This window comes from Acomys russatus, chromosome X, assembly GCF_903995435.1.
Source record: "Acomys russatus chromosome X, mAcoRus1.1, whole genome shotgun sequence".
Classification (NCBI taxonomy): domain Eukaryota; kingdom Metazoa; phylum Chordata; class Mammalia; order Rodentia; family Muridae; genus Acomys; species Acomys russatus.
In genome coordinates this window covers 7,189,861-7,215,313 of record NC_067169.1, presented here as the reverse complement: position 1 = coordinate 7,215,313, position 25,453 = coordinate 7,189,861, and the positions used below count along the sequence as shown (strand labels likewise).

Genomic DNA, 25,453 nt, shown 5'->3' with positions numbered 1-25,453 from the left:
TAAAAACGCTTTGCGCATGGGAAAAAACACACTCAAAAAAATTCTTTGACTATAGTCTTACCCGTTTATAGTAGTTTTTTATCTTGGTTGCCATGCCAACTTGCATCATTAATGGTCCATTTTCCTCACTGTATTCTGCAAGAATAATGTCGCCATCTTTGCCTGTGAGGTCCTGAGGGGTGCGCATGAAAAACATCTCTCCACCGCCTGAGGCTTGCCTCTCTTGTTCTCTCATCTGTCGAGAAGGAAGATAATACAGCCTATTTCCCACAGGAAGACAAACTATACACATTGGTGTATCATCCACTCTGGGGAAACACCAAAGTGTTCTTTACATGTTATTTTTTTCAATTTCATTGTGAAAACTTTCAAACTTACCACTAAAATGGAAGGAATAGAACTCTGAATATCTTTTCCCTTGCTACTTAAACACTTTGTCTAGTAATCTGTAAATTTTCTACAGATTTTAATTAACCAGTTCTCAAAGCTGTAATCCTTTGCCTTCATATGAATAAGGACATTCTTCTGAATAACCAAAATAGAACTATACCACATCTGAGAAAATAACTCCCTAATATAACCTAATATCCAGTGTAGTCTCCTAATTTGTACCCCAATTGTCTTCTAGAACTTTTCTTCTACCCAGGATTCAATTATACCTTTGCCTTCTTTTTGATGTGCTTCAGCAAAGGCTGGACCGAGTGTGGACCTGGCTGAGATAGTGCCCCGAAGGAGTACTTTTTTAGAGGTGGGCGGTGGAACTGCCGGAGTTTGATGGGTCCCATGTGCGTGGGGAAGAAGGGCTGCCTTAATTCTACAGCTGGAATCGAGTGCTAAACAGGGAACAGAAGAGTTAAAAGTAAATACTAACTCCTTCCCAGGCAACAGTTACCCCCTCCACCAAAACACAGCAGCCATTTGTACCTGGATAATATTCCCTCCAAAAGTACCTCGAAGACCCTGTTGCTTGGGATAGTAATACTCATCATTGGAGAGATTCCACGGATCTTTCACTTCTGGTTGAGACATGTTCTAATGACACATCAAACAAGCATCAGTCACAATACCCTTCCCTAATACCTCTCTGTGTTCTTCTAAATACCAAGTCCTTTTCTTTTCACAAACCTGCTGTGGCTCTTCCTTGATGAACCCTGTTTTTCCTAAGAGGATTCGGCTCCTCCTCATAGTTGATTCTTTCTTAATCTCCTTGGAAGGGAAATTAGATGTAGCTTCTTCCTTCTCGTCAGGGATCTCTGAGGATGTAACAAGAAATGACCTCAGAATTGATATCCCGAAAGGCTCCTTTTCTTCCTTTCCTCCTCTTCCTTCTTCCCACCCTCTTCTCCACCCCTCTGTGCAATCCTAAGGACTGAAATGAAGGTATCACACAGGCTGGGCAAGGACTCTACAACTGAGCTACATCTCCCGCCCTCTTGACCTCTTTTGCATTATTCTTAGATAGAATCTCACCAAGTTGTCAGAGCTGCCCTGGAACACACTCTGTAGCCGAGACAGACCTTGAACTTAGTCTCGCGGCCTTGGCCTCCCAAGTAACTGGGATCTACGCATCCAGGTCCACCTAAAATTCACTGATATTTTTCAAGTTTCTAAGTAGATCTCTCACTTCACTTCCAGACTATTTTTAGTTGGTAATTTGCGCCAACTAAAACTACATGTCTGATGTCTTTGTTTGGCTGGTTGGTTTTGAGACAGTTTCTCTGTGTAGCCCTGGCTGTCCTGGAACTCACTCTGTAGACCAGGCTAGCCTTGAACTGAGGGGTCTGCCTGCCTCTGCCTCCCAAGTGCTGGGATTAAAGGTGTTCACCACCACTGCCCAGCCATGTCTGATGCTGTCTTAAAAGACACAGTTTTCAACATTCCTACACGACTTTGTCCTAAACAATGCCCAAACACTGGTATCTGGCAGCTACGACTGCTTTTTAAAAATCATTATCTAACAGTTCCTAGTTTTTGCATTCTCTAAAATTTTTTTATCTCCTCTTGCCCTTTGACATTAATAGTAAGATGTCAATGATAACGAGCATTGGCTTCTGTCATCAACATACCCAAAATCAAGTTCTCATCATTGGGATCAAGTGTCAAGACAGAAGGCTCCAAAATCCTAGGCATGGCCTGAGCATCCCAAATGATATTGTCCTCCCAACGTCCATATACCAGATCTTCACTATCGATGGGGAAAATGGAGTACCGAGGTTTATCAGGATCCAATGTGGCTGCAAAACCTGGCCAAAACAGGAAGAGAAAACAGTTAACAAAACATTAATGCTCCTTTCAGTCATGATTCTACCAAACAGAAAAAGAACAATTAGGTACTGATAGGACTATTCAAAAGGAACCTACTAGAGATCATGTATATCTCACTTTGACAGAAACCACTGCTGACAAAATGATCATTACAGTGTTGTCTATAATAATTAAAACTTAAAACAGCTGTCGGGCACTGCTCACGCCGTTAATCCCAGCATTGGGGATGGCAGAAGCAGGCAGATGTCTTTGAGTTTGAGGCCAGCATGGTTTACAAAGGGAGTCCAGGACAGCCAAAGGCTACAGAGAAAAACCTGTCTGAAAACACTGAAAAAAATAAAACACCCAAATCCTAAAACAGCCTACTTACTAAGGGATTAGATAAATAATTATGGCTCAGCAGGTAAGAGCACTGCACTGCTGTTCCAGAGGACCCAGGTTCAATTCCCAGTACCCACATGGTAGCTTACAAATGTAACTCCAGTTCCAGGGGATCTGACTCCCTCACACAGACACAGACACACCTTCACACAGGAGAAACTCTAATGCACAAAAATAAATAAGTCATTTAAAAAATACGGTGTGTAGTATTGATATTAAACTGTATTACCAAATAAAGCAATTATTGGTAAGTTAGGAAAACACACTTCTAGAAACATTGAGCACAAAATACGAATTCTATGCACTTGGGAGACTGCAACAAGGACTGTGAGCTTGAGGGCCTGACTGGCTACACATCAAGATCTTCTACCAAAAGTACTGTGCGAGGTGGGCGGTGTGGTGGCACACGCCTTTAATCCTAGCACTTGGGAAGCAGAGGCAGAGGCAGGTGGATCCCAGTGAGTTTGAGGCTAGCCTGGTCTACAAAGCAAGTCCAGGACAGCCAGGACTATAAGAGAACCCCTGTCTCAAAAAACCAAAACAAAATTCTTTAAAGTACTATGGAACTGACTTCGGTATGGTAGCACTCTCCTTTAATCCTAGAACTTGGGAAACAAAGACAGGAGGAGGCCAGCCAGGATTGCAGAGCAGAACTTCATCTCAATAAAACAAAAGAGAAACTATGCAACCTATAACGTATTTAACTAGAACTAAAGATAAAAACCTTTTCCTGCCAGGCCTGGTGGCGCACGCCTTTAATCCCAGCACTCAGGAGGCAGAGGCAGGCAGATCGCTGTGAGGTTGAGGCCAGCGTAGTCTACAAAGCGAGTCCAGGACAGCCAAGGCTACAGAGAGAGAAACCCTGTCTCGTAAAAACAAAAAGCAAAATGCAAAAAAGAAGAGAGAAAAAGAAAGAAAGAAAGAAAGAAAGAAAGAAAGAAAAGAAATTACCGGGTGTGGTGGCGTACCCCTTTAATCCCCGCACTCGGGAGACAGAGGCAGGCGAATCTCTCTGGGTTTGAGGCCAGCCTGGTCTACAAAGCAAGACCAGGACAGCCAAGACTATACAGAGAAACCCTGTTTTGGGGGAAAAAAAAAGAAAGAAGGAAACAAAGAAGAAATTAGCAAGACATGTAGTGGCATACATCTTTAATCCCAACACTTGGGAGGCACTGGTAGGCAGATCTCTCTAATATTCAGGCCAACCTAGTCTACACATATAAGGTGCCAGGACAACCAGGACTAACAGTGAGAACTTGTCTCAAAAAACCAAAAAAAAAAAAAAAAAAAAAAAGAAAAAAATCACAGTATACATAGTGGGGTGTGGTGCCTTACACATGTAATCCCGGCACTTGTGAGGCTGAGGTAGGAAGACTGCAGCAAATCTGATGCCAACCTGGGATACAAGATAGGCAACACCCTGTCTCCAAAAACACTAGCACCAGGGCACTCACGACACAGAGTCAGATGGAGCTCTGTGAGTTCAAGGCCAGCTTGGTCTACATAGCAACCCTATCAAAAACAAAACAAAACAAAAAGACCAGTGTCAGGGAACTCACGTCAGGCATGGCAACAAACACCTGCAATCAGAGCACTTGGGAAGCTTGAATTAGGAAGGCGGTGAGTTTAAGGACAGCCCGGGCTACATAGTGAGCTCCAGGTTAGCTTCAGGTATAAAACAAGACCTTGTCTCAACACTAACCAATAAGCAAAGCTTAGCCATATACATGCAGAAAACAAAACACCTAAAAGTTATTATAAATGATAATCTTTAGAATATAAGAATTTCCCTTTTTTATATTGTTTTCATGCTGTTGAGCACAGTTTTTGTGTATTTGGGTTTGGTGTTGGTTGGTTGGTTTGTTGGTTAGTTTTTCGATACAGGGTTTCTCTGTGTAGCCACGGCTGTTCCAAGACTCACTGGCCTCAAACTCATAGAGATCAGCCTGCTTCTGCCTTCCATGTCCTGGGTGCTAGGGCAAGCATCACCACTGCCCGACTAAGCACAGTAGTTTTTATTTTAACTGGGTTGAGAAAAAAATTATACCTTTTTTTTTTTTTTTTGTAATGCCCTTATGAGGAGAAAGATTTTTTTTTTTTTTTTGGTTTTTCGAGACAGGGTCTCTCTGTGTAGCCTTGGCCATCCTGGACTCGCTTTGTAGACCAGGCTGGCCTTGAACTCACAGCGATCCGCCTGCCTCTGCCTCCCAAGTGCTGGGATTAAAGGCGTGCGCCACCACGCCCGGCTGAGGAGAAAGATTTTTAAACTCCAGATTTTAAAGCATTTCACTATCCATCAGCTGCCTACAAGACCATAACTAGGACTCCTGAGATGAAGAACTGTGTTCTAGATACTGCTAGCACAGAAACACACCTTGCTGAACATTGTAAGCCATAGCATTCCTAGTCAGACTGGAAGGAAGCCAGCCTGCCAAACTTGCACGCTGAGGTTTTATTCCTCTGTGTCTGACATCCTCCCCATCCCAGATGATATCATCTTCCCAATGCAGTTGTGTCACCATTAGGAAGTTTTCATCTGCCAGGAGATCAATGCCATTGCTTTCCTCAAGTTTCCTTAATTTCTGTACAAGTAGAAAAAATAATCAATCACTCAGTACTGGCCATGAGATATCAGAAGTGGTACTTTTACAGGTTTAGTATCAAATACCTTCACTCCTAGCACCTGGGAGATTGAAAGGAAGATTTCCAAGTTTAAGGTCAGCCCCTGCAGGATACACAGTGAAACCCTATTGCTTTAAAAAGATTGATTGATTGATTGATTATGTATACAGTGCTTGGGCTGCATGTATACCTGCAGGCCAGAAGAGGTCATCAGATCAGTTTAGAGATTTTTATGAGCACCATGTGGTTGCTGGGAATTGAACTCAGGACCTCTGAAGGAGCACTCAGTGCCCTTAACCTCTGAACCATGTCTCCAGCCTTGAAACCCTCTTTTAAAAGCCAAAGAATAAGCCGGGCGTGGTGGTGCACGCCTTTAATCCCAGCACTCAGGAGGCAGAAGCAGGCGGATCGCTGTGTGTTTGGGGCCAGCCTTGTTTACAAAGTGAGTCCAGGATGGCCAAGGCTACACAGAGAAACCCTGTCTCGGAAAAAAAAAGCCAAAGAATGGCAGGGTATGATGGTACAAGCTTTTGATCGCAACACTCCACAGGAACAGGCAGGCAGATCACTGTGATTCAGAGTCCAGGATAGCTAAGCTTACACAGAGAAACCCTGTCACAAAAAAAAGAAAAAGCCCAAGACTAGGGATCCGGGTGGGGGGAGGCGTGGGGGGCGAGCAGGAGGTGGTGAGAGGCTGGTGAGATAGCTCAGTGGTTTAGAGCACTGTCTGCTCTTTCAGAGGTCCTGAGTTCAATTCCCAGCAACCATATAGGGGCTCACAAGCATCTATAATGTGATCTAATGCCCTCGTCTGGCATGCAAGCATACTTGCAGGCAGAGCACTGTATAATTAATAAATAAGTATGCCTTTAAAAGAAAACCAAAGTCTGGGAATGTAGCTCAGAGGTAGAGCACTTGCCCAGCATGTGCAAAACTCTGGGATTGATCTCCAGCACAGGAAAAAAAAAGTCTTTTTGCACAAATTACCTGGTAATTAAAGAGTATCTGCCTCCTCTCCAACTCCTACTTTCGAACAGCACCCATTTCAAAAGTAGAATCCTTAAAAGAGGGCCTAGCTGAAAAATGGCATGAGCTACTATGCAAATAAATCTCCTACTAAAGATTCTACCCAAGAACTTCCCAGCTGAGAAGTCTGTAAAAATGCTAGACCCCTTAGCACACTGATTCCTCTCTTTTATACCAGAGTTGTTTACCTTCATCATGTTGCAGTTTATTGTAGGTTCAAGCTCAGTCTTCCTCATTTTAAAGCCATAGTCAAACCCACTGCCATCTTCAGGGACACCAAGCATATCGTACCACAGCCGGGCAGGCCCATAACGCCACTCTGCCACTCTTGGATTACTATCCATCACTTTATCTGTTTTTCTAGTTGCCTGGAAAAACTTGAACTTCACAGGTGCCTTCATTGTGGTCTGTAACGGAGTCAAAGATGTAGAGGTGAGGGTTCTCCATTCCAAATGACTTAAGGCTACCCAGAATTAACAATTATAAGGTGATTCCTGAACAGGACTTTGACTTGTGGATTTAGAAATGAAAACATAGAGGTATAGCATGGCATGCTCTGTCCATGAGTCAAGCGCTTCGTATTTAGCAATGTACCACATCTACCCTGCCCTGCCTACCCACCACATATTTCTGTTACAAAGAGAAGGTGAGGACTACTGGATTGAACTCATAATAATTATTCATGATGGGTAGCAAACAACTCTTAACGCTAAAGCGTCAGTTTCGACTTTGACACAAGCTAGACAGCTTTCTTCAATGCCCCCTTGTGGACTTTTAATCCCACATCCACTTTGCCTACTTCATCATCAGAGAGACACTGCTCTGGAGGTGGTGTTGGAGCATAGTCATAGTTCCACAGAGATTTCTGGTTGACTTCTAATCCTTTCTGATCTTGTTTTACAAGTTCACGGTGCTTCTTTTCCTCTTTTTCCGAGCATTCCTCCAAACAGATGGGACATGCTTCCCGGGCCCAAAAAGCCGCAAAAAGCGTAACACCTAGAACACAGAACATATTATGATGTCAGAGATTCAGTATCTGAAAAACCTCTCAAGTGACCATTGAATTGCAGAGGAAAAATGAAGGAGTGCTAAGTTCAGACCACAAAAGCATTGTCCCTGAATAGGACAGTTTCTTCTTCCTTCCTTCCTTCCTTCCTTTCTTTCTTTTTCCCCTTTTGGTGGGTGCTGGGATTTGAACCTAGGCATCTGCATTCTATCGATGAGCTACATTCCTCATCCTTAGTCTTGTTTTACGAGACACAGTTTCACTATGTAGCCTGGCCTGGAACTCTCTATGTAGAACATGCAGGCCTCATACTTAGATCTACTTGCCTCTGCCTGGGTTTTAAGGATGCACTACTATCCCTGGCTAGTCTTCACTTCTTGAGACAGGGTCTCACTAAGCTTCCCAGGTTGCTCTTGAACTCATTCTGAGGCCCAGGAAGCCTTGAGCTTATTATGATCCTCCTGTCTTAGCCTCCCTAGTAGCTGGGGCCAAGGTCTACACTACTAGGTTGGATGTGGTGGTTTCAAAGAGAAGAGCCCCACACACTCATATAATCGAATGTTACATTCCCAGTTAGTACAACTGTTTGGGAAGGATTAAGGGGTATGGCCTTCTTGGAGAAGCTGTGTGACTCGGGGTGGGCTTTGTGGTTCTACAAGTCCAGGCCAGACCCAGTCTCAATATCTGCCTGTAGATCCGGACATAAGTTCTCAGCTACTGCTTAGTTACCACACACGCCACTGTGTTCTCCAACATACTGTTCATCGATTAACCCTCTGAAACTATAAGCAAGCATCCAATTAAATGCCTTCCTTTAGAAGTTGCACTGCTCATGGTGTCCCTTCATGGCAATGGAACAATTACTAAGACACTTGGTCTCCTATTTGTCCTAACAGGAAATTAATATTTTTAGCCATGGATTTGTGTGTGTGTTTGTGTGTATGTGTGTGTGTCTGTGTGTCTCTGTGTACGTGCATGCGCCAAAATGCACATGCGGAGGTCAGAGTACAAGACCCAGGAGTTGGTTTTTCCCGACCAATTTGTATGATCCAAGGAGCAAACACAGATCATCGGGCATGCATGCAAGTGCCTCTATCCAATGAAACATCTCACCAGGCTCTAACAGGGCTTTGGTGGTGGTGGTACTGTTTTTTTTTTTTGAGACAGATCTCATTACATGGCCTTGCTATCCTAGAACTCATTATGTAGACCAAACTGACCTAGAACTCAGAGACCCACCTGTCTCTTATCTCCCAAGTTGGAATTAGAGGCATGCACAACCACACTTGGCAACAGGACAGTTTTTAATGCAAATGTTCTAAGCCACATTCCCTTTGAATACATACAACTTTAAAAAAATGATATAATACAGCATAAAAGTTCCTACATAAACAATCATCTGCCACTGAATGAGAAAACCATTACATCTCTTGTACTGTACATTCAGCATTATAATAACAGAACTTGAAATCTTGAAAATGTCAGTTTTCACTATGGACATTCTCCATACAAAGTACCTTTCCAGGCCTAAATTCTGGAAAAAGTTCTGTGACACTTGGCAACAGCTTGGTGGCATCATGCTGCATAATCCCGGCCAATGGTAGAGTCATCTTTCCATCCTTAGATTCTGCCTGTGTTGCTTCCTGAAGTCCCACCTCAGATTCTGAGCCAGAGGAACTACTGAAGTCCACTTTCTCTGAGGCCAAAGAGGAAGGGACAATGATGGAGGGCAAGATGATGCTTTCTCCATCTTCAGACACTGCAACAAGGAAGAGAAACCCCTGTGGCACGTAACTGTGAACATACCTCCTCAAATTCAGCCAATACCCTTTTCTCGGCTAAAATGCATGTCTCTATGGCAGGGGATATATATAGTGCAAGCACGCAGATCACTTTTTTTTTTTTTTTGGTTTTTCGAGACAGGGTTTCTCCGTGTAGCCTTGGCCATCCTGGACTCACTTTGTAGACCAGGCTGGCTTTGAACTCACAGCGATCCGCCTGCCTCTGCCTCCCGAGTGCTGGGATTAAAGGCGTGCGCCACCACGCCCGGCTCGCAGATCACTTTTATGCAGGCCAGAAAACTCATCCAGCTTACTATTTCCCACTATCCCCAACTCACCTTGGACCTGGTCCCCTAGGGTTGTGATAAGAGAAAATAAACTCTATTACTACATTTCCACAAATGACTAATACTGTGCCCAGTATTGGGATGAATAGCAAAATTATATTAATACTGCATATTAATCAGGCCCTGTTATGCTCCAGTTCAGAGATCTATATGATGGAGAATTGTTAAAAGCCCACAGTATAAAAACTAAATTCTATACACAAAGTTAAATAACATTTTCCCTGCAAACTAAAGAAAATGGCTCAAAGCTCCACCTGGAGGAATTTAGGTTCACATAGCCTCAAGATAGAGAAGACCAAGACCGGGCATGGTGGCATACACCTTTGACTGCAGCACTCAGGAAGCAGAGGCAAGCAAAACTCTGTGAGTTCAAGGCTAGCCTGGTGCACATAGACTTCCGTAGACTTCCAGGCCAGCCAAAGAGACACAGTGTGGCCCTCTTTCCACAAGCCCCCCAACTCCCCCCACCCCCCGCTGCAAAAAAAAAAGAATGTTCTTTTCCAATTTCTAAATCTATGGCAGGATTAACACTTCACAGGTATAAGAATGGTGAAATGACAACTCAGACCTTATCGATCTTTAAAAATCACGGAATACAAGTGATAACTGCATTCCAGAAGGTTGATTTTTGAGACAGTGCTCTGTTACACAGTCCTAGCTAGCCTCAAACTAGCAGTCACCCTCCTGCCTTCAGAGTACTGGGAACATAAGCATACACTACCATGCCCAGATTTTTTAAAAAATTAAAAAATAAAACCCCACAGAATTTCCAAACACAAGTATATAATTCAGCTGTGTCAGAAAGTCTTGGGGGAACAAAGAACGCGGTAGCGCATACATGGAATCCCAGCACCAGGAAGACAGAAACAGAAGGATTGCTGCACGTTTGAAGGCAGTCTGGCCTATTATAGAAAATTCCAGTGAGGGGCTTCATCATAAGACCCTGTCTTTAAAAAAACAAATTTTGGGAAACTCTTCTGAATCAGACACTCCAGAAGAATCGGCTATCTAGGTAACTGTGACGGGCAGCCTAATTTGTGAAGCAACAAGTTAAATTATTTTTTTATTTCAACGTTATTGCTTTATTATATTTATTTGTATTTTATTATGTTTTCTTGTCTCACCCATGGTTTCTTCCCAGATTTTTGCATTTGTATTTTTTCTTTGTTAATTTTAATTTATTACAATTTATTCAGAGTACATCCCGATTGTTATTCCCCTCACTTGTATTTTCCCGTTCCCACCCTTTCCGAGGTTCTGTTCTTTTCTTTTCTTTTCTTTTTGTGGGGGGATGGTGTTTAGGCTTTTTTCGAGACTGGGTTTCTCCATCTACCCTGGCTGTCCTGGACTCATTTTGTAGACCACGCTGGCCTCAAACTCACAGCAATCCACCTGCTTCTGCCTCCCGAGTACACCACAATGCCCAGCTTAAATTACTAATTGCTGACTGTGTTATTGAACTTTTGACAAAATGTCTATTCAATATCAGTATTTGACAGTATATAATTTTTTTTCTAGAAGTGCCATCCTTTTCTAACAGATAGTTCCTAAAAGCCCCTTAAGCATGCCAAAAGCCTGGTTTTATGAATAGAAACTCTATCCTAAAAGGAAAGTAGACCGTTTCTACTTACCATCAGTAATACCATCTTGATCCTCTTCCTTCACTGGTCCTAGGGGTGAAGGTGGGGGAGGCATGAACTTGCAATCAATATTTTCACAATCAGCATCAGAGTCATCTTTATCATAATCCGATAAAACCAAGGTGATCTCCCGAATATGAACACTGATACACAATACCCTTGAGCTCTCTTCAAGTCTCAAGCATTTAAAGCATCACAGAAGGACTATGTATGTTTTAAGAGTGCAGAAGAGTCCTGTGTGTGCGCGTGCGTACGTACGTGTCTGTGCGCGAGCGCGCACGTGCTTGCGTGATGCATGTGCTTGCGTGATGCGCAATCTCAGCATTCAAGAGGCAGAAGCAGGTAGATCTGAGTTTGAGGCCAACCAGGGCTACATAGCAAAAACCTATCTCAAAAAACACGCAAACAAAACGTAAGAACAATATACAGAAAATGTAGCTTCTGCCTTCAGAAATATATGGTATAGCTAAACCTTCATCTCTCACGTGGGGTACGAGAGCTTCCAAGAGCTGTTGGAAACCTTTTCCCTATCATACTGGGTTTCGTTTCCTACCTTGTTCAATCTCCTAATTGAATATTCTTCCCCAGTTTGAAAACAAAGAAAAAAAAAAAAAAAAAAGCTGGGGGCCGGCCGTAGTGGCACCCACCTTTAATCTCAGCACTCCAGAGGCAGAGGCAGGCGCATCTCTGTGAGTCTGAGGCCAGCCTGGCCTACAAAGAGAGTTCCAGGACAGCCAGGGCTGTTACACAGAGAAACCCAGTTTTGATAAACAGAAACAAAAAATTGGATCTTCCTCACAGTCCCCAAGTCCTTGATATACAGCTTCTGTCTGTACTTTGGCAGCTGCTCATCCTTCTCAGTATTTTTTAACCTTGGGCAATACTCAATAACTGGTCCCGAAGAACATATTTTGCTTTGCTTTGGGTTTTGTTTTTTAATATTTATTTATTGATTTATTTATTATGTATACACTGCTCTGCTTGCATGACTCCTGCAAGCCAGAAGAGGGCGCGATATCACATTACAGATCATATTACAGATGGTTATGAGCCGCCATGTGGTTGCTGGGAATTGAGCTCAGGACCTTTGCAAGAGCAGGAGGCGCTCTTAAACACTGAGCCATCTCTCCAGCCCTGCTTTGGTTTTTCAAGAAAAGGTGTCTGTGTATTCCTGGCTGTCTTGGAACTTGATCTGTACATGAGGGTGGCCTTGAATTCAAAGATCCACCTGCCTCTGCCTCCCAAGTGCTGGGATCAAAGGTGAGCAGGACCAGGACTGGCTAAAGGCCTGTTGTGGGTTCTATGTATAGGGGCACTTACTCTGTATGTACATCTCTACACCAGAACAGGGCGCTGGACCCCATTATAGATGGTTGTAAATTGCCATGTGGATGCTGGAAATTCAACTCGGGATCTCTGGAAAGAGCTCTTAACTGCTGAGTCACCTCTCCAGCCCCCCACCCCGCCCCCTATTTTGTTTCCAATGTTTTCCCACAAAGTCTCACGCAGCCTAAGTATTGGCATTACAGGCGTGCGCTACCTCGCCTGCACAAACATGCTTTTGTTCTACATACTTCCCTCTTTCAACAATCACCCTTGCCAGCCAATATGGCAGCACATGCCTGTAACCTCAACACTTGGGAGTCAGAGGCTGGGTGATTAGCTGTTCTTAACTACACACCAAGTTCAAGGCTGGTCTGCACTGTATGACATCCTGCCTCAACATGGCAACAAGAAAGCCCCCAAGGAAGCTGACAAGATGGCTCAGTGGGTACCACTAACCCTAACAAGCTGAGATTAATCCCCAGGGCCACATGGTAGCAGGGAAGAACTGATTCCTTCAAGCTGTCCTCTGACCTGTGTGTTGGGTCTTGTGCTTCCACACACAAAATAAAATACACGTGAGTTTCAAAATAAACAAACAAACAAATGAAAAAAGAGGCTGGACCAAGGAATGGCTCAGCAGAAAAAGCAACTACTGTTCTTGCAGAAGACCCGTAACAGCTCACAATCTCACGTAACTCCAGCTCCAGAGGAGCTGAAATGTTCTTCTGACTTCCTAGAGAACCAGGCACACGCCTGGTACACATACACACATGCAGGCAAGACACCGAGATCCGCACAGATAAATACATCTGTTAAAAATATGATAAAGAGAGGCTGGAGAGATGGCTCGGTGGTTAAGAGTACTGGCTGTTCTTCAAGAGGACCTGAGTTCAATTCCCAGCAACCACATGGTAGCTCACAACCATCTGATTCCTTCTTCGTGTGTGCGTGAAAATGGAGCGCTCATATACATACAAATAAATAAATAAGTCTTTTAAAATAATGATAAAGACACTTGATCTCTTTTAAAGGTGTGGTACGGGGGGCTTGGAGAGATGGCTCAGTCATCAAGAGCACTGGCTTTCTCTTTCAGACAAACTGATTCTGATTTCCAGCACCCGCATGGTGGCTCACAACCATCTGTAGCCTTAGTTCCAGCATATCCAATTGGCATCTGTGGGCGATGAACAGACATACATGCAGGCAGAAACACCACTACACATAAAATTAAATCAATCTAAAGAAAACCCCCCAAGGACCGATGAGACAGCTTACTGGATAAAGAAGTTTGCTGCACACAAGCTTAGCCACGAGAGTGAGTTGAATCCCTGGGACCGATGAGAGATGGAAGGAAACAACCAACTCCACAAAGTCGTCCTCTGACCTCTAGACGTGTCGGGGTACACCACACAAAATAATAATCACCTGTATTTTTTTTTTTTTTTAAATTTTGGGACCAGATCTCTCTCTATGTCTCCCTGGCTTGTCCTGGAACTTTCTATGGAGACAAGGCTAGTCCCAAATTCAGAAATCCACCTACCTCTGCTTCCCACCCTAATTTTAATCCAAAGAAGACATATTTTGCCCCGACTCACCTCATTTCTACAATTTTACCACATCTTGCCTGCCTAAAGGAAACTTCCCAGTCAGATTATCAAGGCTGTTTGGGGTGGGGTGGGTTGGAGTGAGGTGGGGGTGGAGGTTAGCAGATGCTTTCCTATCATGTGACCACAAACTTAAAACCCCCCCAAAAGCATTAACCATCTTATTGATTACAGAAGAAAACCGGGGAATGATTACAAATGACAAATTCAAGTGTCAGATATCAAGTGAAATATGCAGTTGGGAGTAGAACCTTCAGTGTCCTGACCCTCAAAATCTATTCTTTTCCATTCGGCTACATTATTGAACAATCATGTTGGCTAGCACCTCGTTATGTCGTCAAACCTCAAATAATGTATATAAAAAGAGACCACAAAATTTGTTTTACCCTTGGTTTTTGCTATTGACCAATAGGTTTCCCATTTCTTAATACAAAAGACGAACAAAGAGAAGCCTGCTGAGGCCTGGTACTCCTATGTCTTTAATCCCAGCACATGGGAGGCAGAGGCAACTAGAGCTCTGTGAATTCCAGGCCGGCCTGGTCCACATAGTTAGTCCCAGGCCAGACAGCTACACGATGAGACCCTGTCTCAAAACAACAAACACCACTCACTAATTCATTTCCCCATTGCTTTTCTGCTTGTTTGTTTGAGACAGGGTTTCACTACTTAGCTCTGACAATTCTGGAACTCACTATGTAACCAGCCTGGCCTCGAACTTACAGAGATCCGCCTGCCTCTGCCTCTTAGAACCACCATGCCTGGCTTCCCATTACTTCCTTATTTCTCATTTCCTCAAATCACTAGAAAAGTCGTATCTTTACACCAAACGTCTGAGTCATTACACCTTTAACCACAACACGAAGCAAACAGGAGCAGGAAGACCCACACTTCAAGTCATCCTCAGCTATATATGAAGCTTGAGGCCAGACTGTGACACGTGAGACCCTATCTTAAAACAAAACAAAAATGCTGTGTGAGCTCCATTATGCCTGTTTTTCCTTCCAAAAATCTGCTTAAGCCAGGTGATGCTGGGGCACGCCTATAATCCCAGCACTCGGGAGGCAGAGGCAGGTGGATTGCTGTGAGTTCGAGGCCAGTCTGGTCTACAAAGCGAGTCCAAGGCTACACAGAGAAACCCTGTCTCGAAAAACCAAACAACAACAACAAAATCTGCTCAAAAGCACGGCATGGCATAGCGGTGCACGTCTTTGACCCCAGCACTCAAGGAGACAGAGGCAGGTGGATCTCTGTGAGTCAGAGGCAGCCGGGTCTACATTGAGCTCCAAGACAGCCAAGGAGGCTACACGGAGAAACACCATCTCAAACGATTTTTTTGTGTGTTTGTTTTTCTTTTTGGATAGACATGGCGATGCATGCCTTTAATGCCAGCACTGTCGGGACGGACGCAACATAAGCAGGAGATCAAGGTCATCTTTATATCTAGAATTTGACCAGCCTAAGGGACATGACATCCTGTTTTCAAAAAGAAACAAAACACTGGGTATGTGGATGCACACATTTAATCCCAGCACTTAGGAGGCAGAGAAAGGCATATCTCTTTAAGGACATCCTGGTCAGTATAGTTAGTCCCAGGCTAGCCTGGGCCGCACTATGAAACTGTCTTAGTCACACTGTTTTATTGCTGTGATGAGACACCATGACCAAGGCAGCACTTATGAAAGAAAGCATTTAGGGGGCTTGCTTACAGTTCCAGAGGTTTCGGTCATTACATCACGGCGGCAAGCATGGCAGCAAACAGGCAGACACAATGCTGGTGAAACAGCTGAGAGGTTTTACATCCTGACCCTCACTCAAGAGGCAGGCAGACAGGACAGACTGGGCAAGGTGTGGTCATTTTGGAACCTCAAAGCGCACCCCCAGGGATATACTTCCACCAAAAAGGCCACACCTCCTCATTCTTCTAATCCATCTCACATAGTGCCACTCCCCGGTTACTAAGCACTCTGATGAATGAGCCTATGGGGGCCAAATGTATCCAAACCAACACACACACACACACACACACACACACACACACACACACACGCAGTCTCAAAAAAGAGTTTGTTAAAAAAAAAAAAGAAAAGAAAAGAAAAGAAAAACCACTTCCCAGAAGTCGCCCTTAATCGCCTACACCCCCTTTCGATTATTACAAAGTGCATTTCTAAGTCAAGTAATGTGAGGGGATCAATGCCAAGGAAGACGGGAACTCATAGAAGAAGGAACCCCTACAGGACGAGACAACCTGGAAACAAGCATACCAGGGTACTGACATTCTCTCTAATATAGCTTCCACTTCTGGGAAGTTACCTCAGCAAAGTAGGAACTAGGAATCTGCCCCCACCCACCCTCTTCTTTACCTTCCCTAGTCAAGATCAGCAAATCAGACCCCAAAACTAACAATTGTGGTAGCTCGTTAAAGGTTACTAGGACAATCTACACAGAAGTGTGTGCTTCTAGTTGGTTTAGGGCTTAATAGAAATGACGGCTTTGCTTTTGCTTCATGAATGACTACTGCTGCATGGGGTGGCTCTGTGTAAGAAACATTTACCAAAAGACATGGCACATACCCATAGCCCCTGCTATTCCCGAGCAGGAGATGGCTGAGCAACACAGTGAGCAACCTAGTCTCGAGAGGGGGTTGGAGGGAGAACAGAGGGGAAGCAACACCCAAATCCAGTCACTGAGTCTCAAAAGCTAAGCTGAAAAGTGGGGTTTTTGAGACAAGAGTTTCAGGTAGCTCAAGCTGATCTTGAACTCACAGCTCAAGACCCCATATTTCAGATTGCCCTGCCTCTGCCTCCCAAGCGTGCTATGATTGCAGGCCTACATTACCATGCCCTGGGCTAATCAACTGGGAAGCTTTTTTTTTTTTTTTAAAGATTTATTTATTATGTATATAATGTTCCTCCTGACTGTACACCTGCACGCCAGAAGAGGGCACCATATCTCATAGGTGGTTGTAAGCCACCACGTGGTTGCTGGGAATTGAACTCAAGACCTCTGGAAGAACAGTCGGTGTTCTTAACCTCTGAGCCATCTCGCCAGCCCTCAACTGGGAAGCTTTTTAATCTACAACTCAACAGCATAAAATTTAATTTGGAAGGGTAAACAACAAACATCATCATCTACGTTTTTGGGCAGTGAAGTAACCACAGGGCAATGCAAAGAATAAACTGTAACCGACAGCTAGAGGTTCCAGATGACCCAATCTAAAATTCAGAAAACAGATGGGACCTCATAGCAGCACCACACTGTTTATCAAAGTTTACCACAAATGCCAAATGGGCCATCGGTGGTCCTACAAACTGACAAATCAGTCAAGTTCTGCTAGCTGCAGAACGTTTAAAAGTTCTACACGGTTTTAAACTTCTCCAGAGTTCAAGTTTTCTTTATCTCAAGGGAGGTTAAAAAAAACAATAAAATCTAGCCAGGTGGTGATGGCACTTGGGAAACAGAGGCAGGTGGATTTCTGTGAGTTCAAGGCCAGCCTGGTCTACAGAGCGAGTTTTGCGACAGCCAGAGCTACAGGCAGAAAACCCCAAGAACTAGTCGGGGAATGATTTGCGCCAAAACACATTTACTCACTGACATGAAATTATAAGCTTACCCTTCTTAATCTACAAACTCTTTAATGGCCAAAAGCTGCACTCGTTCTAACCTCTAACTTTGAAGTGAATCTACGAACAGTATTATCAAACCAGCAGGCACTTAAATACACCAGGTGACAAGAAATCACCATTCCCCCCCCCCCCCCCCCCCCCCCCCCGCCTTGTCACTAATCAGCAATTTGAGACTGAACATTACAAGAATAAAAGCCTGAGTTTGGTAACTGAACTGACAATGGGAACGGCAGACAGAGCAAACGCATAGTCGAGAACGACGGCAGAAATCAAGTATAGAACTCAGAGCCCAAGACAGACTTATGCAGGAAGAAAACGCACTACACTGCCAGTTTTACAACACTAAAGAGCACCGATCACAGTGGGGTCCATCTTTTAATCCCAGCACACGGGAAACAGAGGCAGGTGGATCTCTACGAGTTTGAGACCATCTGGCATCATACACAGTGAGCTCCAGGACAGGCAGGGCTATGCTGAGAGACCCTGTGTCTGAGAAACAAAGAGAGAGAATCACCTGCATAGCAAAGGGGTTGCAGGCTCCCCATTGTCTGCTGGTATCTTTGGCTCCCCATTGTCTGCTGGTATCTTTGGCTTTCGTCTTCTGCCACCTCATTGATGTCTGAATAGTCCACAGCATCCTCTCTACTCCGAATCCATCCTATGGATTTAAGAATAAACAAACAAACAAACAGATGGAGCTATCTCAAGAAAGACGCAAGTAATTCTCATTTCCTTTACACAATCCCCACTTAAAAGTAGGTGTGTGGTAGCTAGCCCCCTCCCCTAACCCACATGACAGTCCCCATGGCCCACACTTCACCTTCATCATCTACCAAGGCCCTGTCAGGCCCAGCCAGTTCTTCATTTGCCGTGAGTTCAGTGATCAAGCTGCCCAGACCCAGAGGCCCCAAGCCTGCAAGATGCTTCTTACACTCCTGAAAAAGGGATGGCACAAGAGTCGAAAGTAACAACTAAACCTGAAGGTACTACGTAAAGTTATTCATCTCCCCTGCTCATAGCGAAATCACAAACGCACTTGAGAAGTGATTCCACGATGGGCTCAAAGGAACATCACATTCAAGAACTGTATAGGAAATCCACCACACTCCGTATAGATCAGACCCAGAAGACACAGGTTCCACGCATGGACCTGGCTCTGGAGCCACTCCAGATCAGCCAAAGCCAGGAAAGCGGAGCCCCGAGAAGCTTCCAGAAGGATCCTACGCCACAGCGGTTCTGATCGATCCCTTTATTAGGTTTAACTATTATTTTTCCAACCAGCCAAGTAGAACGTCACCTTCAAACCAAACCCCTCGGTGTCGGTGACAGCCACTTAGCAGTTTTCCTGTTTTCTCCCCAGTCTTCCTCTGACTCGAGCCCCTCCCCCGCCCCCCACCCCCGGCCTCTCTCTCCACTACTCCCCAAAACCAGTAAAAGGGCGGGAGTTGAGGAGCGGGGGGGGGGGAGTCCTCCGCGTCCCCAGAACAGGCTACGACGCCCCCCCCCACTTGCCGGTTCCCACACAGCCTCCGCTCGTCCACCACCAGCTCCCCAAGCCTCACCGCCCTCCGCCTCAGGCCCACGCCCACGCCTCACTTCATCCAAGACGCCTTCGCCCTCCAGCTGCCCCGCTCCATTGATGTTGCCGAACAGGAACCCGGTTAGAGAAAACGGGCCTCCTCCGGCGGGATCCTCATCGCTGTCTGTGTCTGACATGACGCCGGCGGCAGCCCAGACCAGCCTGGCCCCATGGGCCGAAAACAAACACGTCAGTCTTCAGTTGCACAGCGGTCGCTTGCCGGTGCCGAGGAGCTCCGTGACCCGACCAGTCCGGAAGTTGGGGGGAAAGAAAACCGGAAAGACCGGGCTGGCCCACCAGAGCAGAGACTCAGGAGGACTACTTCACCAACTGTTTTTGATTGGTCCGCCCAAGACCAAGGAGGCCGGGTGGTTGGTCAAAAGAACCGTTCAGTCCCGCCCATCGGCGGAGCGAGACCCTTCGGGTTGCGAGGACAGGGGCGACGGTTTTCCTCCAATAAGAAAGAAGTTCGGAGGCCACATGACCTATGCCCCCTGGGAACGGGGGGGGGGGGTGTCACGGGTTCAGTACGCGGAAGTAAGGATTCCAGCCGCCTTTTCCGGTTTGTGACGTTCCCCCAAAGGACCGTTGCCAGACATTGTGCTAGGGGTCAGGTTGCTACTTACTTATTCAGAATTTACATCTTCCCATAGCAAAATGTGAAGCTTAGTAAAAATGAGCAACCGGAACTTCGAGATTCACAGCGTTTAACATTTTCATAGATTTCTGTTTGGTTGGTTGGTTGGTTGGTTGGTTGGTTTTCAGAGCACTTGTGGGCAAGACTCTAGGTTTGATTCCCAGCGCCAAAGTGAAGGAAGGAAGGAAGGAATGAGTAATAAAAAGCTGGGAGAAAGCGGAGGGAGGGAGGGAGAAAGTATAAAGGGCTGGGGCTACAGCTCACTGGCAGAATGCTTGCCTGTGTGCGTGAGTTCGGAGACCTGGGTTCGATTCCCAGGACTTAAAATTAACTTTCCAGCGGGGCGTGGTGCATTCAGGAAGGCAGAGGCAGGCGGATCGCTGGGAGCTCCAGGCCAGCCTGGTCCTACAGAGCTAGCTCCAGGACAGTCAGTGCTACACAGAGAAACAATGTCTGGGAAAAAATCAGACATGAGGAGAGGTTTTTCAGGCTTTGCTTGAGAAAGTTCCAGAGACCTCCTACTGTCCAGCATGATCACTACACATCCAGAACAGCTGTTAAAACTTTGCTTGACAAAATTGGGAAGATCTCTAGGTCATCACACCGGCACCAAATATTATGTATGCTCCTGGTGTAATGTTGTTTACATTTCTGGTATCTCTCCTAAAATTGTTTGTTTGTTTGTTTTTGGTTTGTTTTTGTTTTTTTTTTTATTACTCAGGCCCAAGGATGAAATCTTGAATCTTTGCCTCAAGATGTGCAGCCTAGGCCAACTCTTCCCCCCCCCACACACACACCCATATCTCTCTCTCTCTCTCTCTCTCTCTCTCTCTCTCTCTCTCTCTCTCCCTCTCTCCCTCTCCCTCTCTCTCCCTCCCTCCCTCCCTCCCCTTCAACTCTGGGATCTGACATCTTCTGGCCTCTGTGGTGCTCTATATGCATTTAGTACACATATATTATATACAAAAACATACTGTTCTGCCCAAGTCACGAGACCCCCGTAGACCACCAGAGACCAACCGGATGCAAGATACACAGGGTCTTTTTATTGAGCAAGCTCTGGAGCAAGAACCATCAGTTCCCCAGAAACTGAGGAAGGTGGTGGCCTCAACTCTTAGGTTACAGGTTTTATAAAGGTAAGCAAGGCTTTTGAAACCTAGCTGTTGCATAATTGGATAAGCAGGTTTTAGAGACGTTGGCCTTAATGCTGATAGGGTATGATAGGGTAGGGGGTTTGGGCCAAGCCACAAGGGGAATCTTATCTAATTTTTTATCTACTGTAACATTGTGGGTTTTTCACTTTATGAGTTGGCTCCATGCTGCCAACTTCAGGTTTTACCAGGTGTACTTTTGTGGGCTTTCCAAAAACTTGGGGAACATGGGGGAAGGGGGGAGTTCACTCTGGGGGCAAGACAGAGGCTTGGTGTAAGATGGCTTTTGTTTGGTCCCCACAAGACATTTAAAAATGGAAATTATTTTTTTAAAAAGTCTTTACAAGAATAAAAGAGCCAGGCGGTGGTGGTGGCTCAAGCCTTTAATCTCAGCACTGCAAACGCAGAGGTAGGTAAATCTCTGTGAGTTTGAGGCCAGTCTGGTTTACAGAGGGAGTTTTAGGATGGATGTCCAAGGCTAAACAAAGAAATCGTGTGTCAAAAAAAATCAAACCACCTACCCCCTCCAAAAAAAACCTTAAAACAAAAAAACAATACAAACAAACAGAAATAAAGAGGCTGAAGAGATGGTTCAATTGATAAGATCACTTGGTATCCCTATAGAGGACCCAAGTTCAATTTCCAGCATTCACATGACAGCTCACAACTTTCTGTTACACCAGTAAACATGGAATCAGATGTCCTCCACTGACCTCTGTCATCACCAGGCATACACACAGTGCACAAACCTACATGCAGACAACACACTCATATGTATTAAATAAAAATAAGTAAATATTTTTCAAGTGTGTTATGAAGCCAGACATGGTGGCACACACCTTTAATCCTAGCACTTGGGAGGCAGAGGCAGGCGGATCACTGAGAGTTCAAGGCCAGCCTGGTCTACAAAGTGAGCCCAGGACAGCCAAGACTACACAGAGAAACCCTGTCTTGAAAAACCAAAAACAAAACAAAAAAAGAACAACAACAACAACAAAAAACGTGTGTTATGAAGGGCCACAGTAGGAGTTTCAATCTAAAGAGATCATGTTAAAAGCTGTCAGACTCCATTTTGTTAGAAACAGACTTAACTCCATCCCAAAGACTGGGAAAATTCCTCAGAAAAGGTCAAGCTGACCACAAGACTGGATAAAAATAATGGTTATATGCTGAAGAAAATGCTTATACCTTCAGTTCTGGAAAAACTCCCTACACTGGGTCAAGTCTATCAGATCATGAAATATGCCAAGAAACATTTAATATGAAGAAGGTGCCAAAGTCCTGCGGATGGAACTCAGGGTGGGTTGGTGGCAGTTCATTTGTAATTCACCAGGCATGCACTCAGTGCACATACATACAAGCAAAAAACACACTTATATGCATTAAACGAACATAAGTAAGTCTTTTTTTTTTTAATGTGTGTTATGGAGAGTTTCAATCTATCATCATCATTGTTGTTATATTGTTTTTGAGACAGGGTTCAATTCTCAGCAGCCATACGGCAGCTCACAACTGTCTATAACTCCAGTTCCTGAGGATCTGACACCCTCATGCCAATGCACATAGAATAAAAAGACTGAGTGCTTGCTGCTCTTCTGGAGGACCTGAATTCAGCTCTTGGTACCCACAATCAAGGAGCTCACAACTCCCTGTAACACCAACTCCAGGGGTCATCAATAGCTCTTGCCTCTGTAGAAAACTGCACACTCCAGATTCTTATACCCATATACAGACACATACAGCTAAATTTAAAAAAAAAGAATCTTAAAAGTGCGGTGGTGCACGCCTTAGCACTCCAGAGGCAGAGGCTGGTGGATCACGGTGATTTCGAGGCCATCCTGGTCTACAAAGTGATTCCAGGACAGTCAAGGCTACATGAAGAAACCCTGTCTTGAAACAAACAAACAAACAAACAAACAAATCTTAAAAGAAAGAAAACTTCCCTGTAGGGACAATAGGCCATATGGCCAATGTTCAGCCATCTTGTCAGAGCCTGCACCTTTAAGTCTCTGTCTTTCCCAGAGCTTGCCTTTCACCAGAAACTAGCTGACCCTGTTGTGGGTCAGCAGTTAGGCTAAAAACAGATAGGGATGGAGCAACCCTGTTAGGGTTTAGCAGTTAGACTAGACAAAGAGGAAGCCAAATACCCTGTGTGGCAGGACATTATGACCCTGCATAGAATTCCCTGTGTTTTGAGAAAAGCCTGCAGCTGGGTTGCTATAGCAATATGCTTCCCTGCCTTCTGACTTACAAATACTGCTGCCTGACTAATAAAGTTTGAGAGTTTGATCAATCAGACTTGCTCTCCTTCTTTGTGTCTTGCATTTTCAACAGGTGAACTTCCTCCCAAGTTTTAGTCGAACCCTGCAGGCTGGGGCACTTCCTCATGCATATACAAAAAAGGAGATGATGAAATGTAATTGCAGGTCTGAACTTGGTAGCAAAGACTTCTAATCTCAGTTACTTGGAAGCTGAGGCAAGAGAATGCAAAACTCAAGGCCAGGCCTAGGAAAATTGAATGAGACCCTGTCTCAAAACAAAGAAAACTAGAATAAGAAAACCTTCACAAATAATCAAAAGTAGGAACCTTGATTAATTCCACGGTTTGAGAACAAAGAAGATGCTCCAATTCCAAGGATACTTTGTGGAGGGCTGAAACATGTCTACTTCCTCATGTTTCAAAGGTGACACAATCCTGCCGATTGGTGGCGGGTGTTTTACCCGCTGAAGCATCTTGCTGGCTAAAGATTTCTATTCAAATATGTTATTATTTATTTATTTAATGTGTTTTAGACAGAGTCGGGCTCCCCAATTAGCCTGGAATTTAGTACCAGCCTGGCCTTGGGTTCACAGATCCGCATATCTCAGAGTCTGATATCTGACAAAGTCATCTATTCATTTTTTGGATCTTATTCAAGGCCAGCATGATAGGAGAGACCAATTTTTTCCCAGACATTGTTTCTCTGTGTAGCACTGACTGTCCTGGAGCTAGCTCTGTAGGACCAGGCTGGCCTGGAGCTCCCAGCGATCCGCCTGCCTCTGCCTTCCTGAATGCACCACGCCCCGCTGGAAAGTTAATTTTAAGTCCTGGGAATCGAACCCAGGTCTCCGAACTCACGCACACAGGCAAGCATTCTGCCAGTGAGCTGTAGCCCCAGCCCTTTATACTTTCTCCCTCCCTCCCTCCGCTTTCTCCCAGCTTTTTATTACTCATTCCTTCCTTCCTTCCTTCACTTTGGCGCTGGGAATCAAACCTAGAGTCTTGCCCACAAGTGCTCTGAAAACCAACCAACCAACCAACCAACCAACCAAACAGAAATCTATGAAAATGTTAAACGCTGTGAATCTCGAAGTTCCGGTTGCTCATTTTTACTAAGCTTCACATTTTGCTATGGGAAGATGTAAATTCTGAATAAGTAAGTAGCAACCTGACCCCTAGCACAATGTCTGGCAACGGTCCTTTGGGGGAACGTCACAAACCGGAAAAGGCGGCTGGAATCCTTACTTCCGCGTACTGAACCCGTGACACCCCCCCCCCCCGTTCCCAGGGGGCATAGGTCATGTGGCCTCCGAACTTCTTTCTTATTGGAGGAAAACCGTCGCCCCTGTCCTCGCAACCCGAAGGGTCTCGCTCCGCCGATGGGCGGGACTGAACGGTTCTTTTGACCAACCACCCGGCCTCCTTGGTCTTGGGCGGACCAAGCAAAAACAGTTGGTGAAGTAGTCCTCCTGAGTCTCTGCTCTGGTGGGCCAGCCCGGTCTTTCCGGTTTTCTTTCCCCCCAACTTCCGGACTGGTCGGGTCACGGAGCTCCTCGGCACCGGCAAGCGACCGCTGTGCAACTGAAGACTGACGTGTTTGTTTTCGGCCCATGGGGCCAGGCTGGTCTGGGCTGCCGCCGGCGTCATGTCAGACACAGACAGCGATGAGGATCCCGCCGGAGGAGGCCCGTTTTCTCTAACCGGGTTCCTGTTCGGCAACATCAATGGAGCGGGGCAGCTGGAGGGCGAAGGCGTCTTGGATGAAGTGAGGCGTGGGCGTGGGCCTGAGGCGGAGGGCGGTGAGGCTTGGGGAGCTGGTGGTGGACGAGCGGAGGCTGTGTGGGAACCGGCAAGTGGGGGGGGGCGTCGTAGCCTGTTCTGGGGACGCGGAGGACTCCCCCCCCCCCGCTCCTCAACTCCCGCCCTTTTACTGGTTTTGGGGAGTAGTGGAGAGAGAGGCCGGGGGTGGGGGGCGGGGGAGGGGCTCGAGTCAGAGGAAGACTGGGGAGAAAACAGGAAAACTGCTAAGTGGCTGTCACCGACACCGAGGGGTTTGGTTTGAAGGTGACGTTCTACTTGGCTGGTTGGAAAAATAATAGTTAAACCTAATAAAGGGATCGATCAGAACCGCTGTGGCGTAGGATCCTTCTGGAAGCTTCTCGGGGCTCCGCTTTCCTGGCTTTGGCTGATCTGGAGTGGCTCCAG

General features: G+C 45.4%; 1 protein-coding gene across 1 annotated transcript in view; it reads right to left on the bottom strand.

The window, feature by feature from the left end:
• The window catches only part of LOC127184678 (transcription initiation factor TFIID subunit 1-like), a 28,372-nt gene extending 8,861 nt beyond the window's left edge, over positions 1 to 19,511 (bottom strand). The window contains 14 exon segments of the mRNA XM_051141022.1: positions 62 to 235; positions 660 to 833; positions 925 to 1,032; positions 1,126 to 1,253; positions 2,067 to 2,243; positions 5,021 to 5,228; positions 6,483 to 6,701; positions 7,094 to 7,213; positions 7,216 to 7,290; positions 8,818 to 9,059; positions 11,060 to 11,190; positions 18,180 to 18,279; positions 18,442 to 18,556; positions 19,218 to 19,511. Of these exon segments, the coding sequence (XP_050996979.1) occupies positions 62 to 235; positions 660 to 833; positions 925 to 1,032; positions 1,126 to 1,253; positions 2,067 to 2,243; positions 5,021 to 5,228; positions 6,483 to 6,701; positions 7,094 to 7,213; positions 7,216 to 7,290; positions 8,818 to 9,059; positions 11,060 to 11,190; positions 18,180 to 18,279; positions 18,442 to 18,556; positions 19,218 to 19,337 (2,091 nt within the window). The 5' untranslated portion in view covers positions 19,338 to 19,511.
• Positions 19,512 to 25,453: the final 5,942 nt, after the last annotated feature.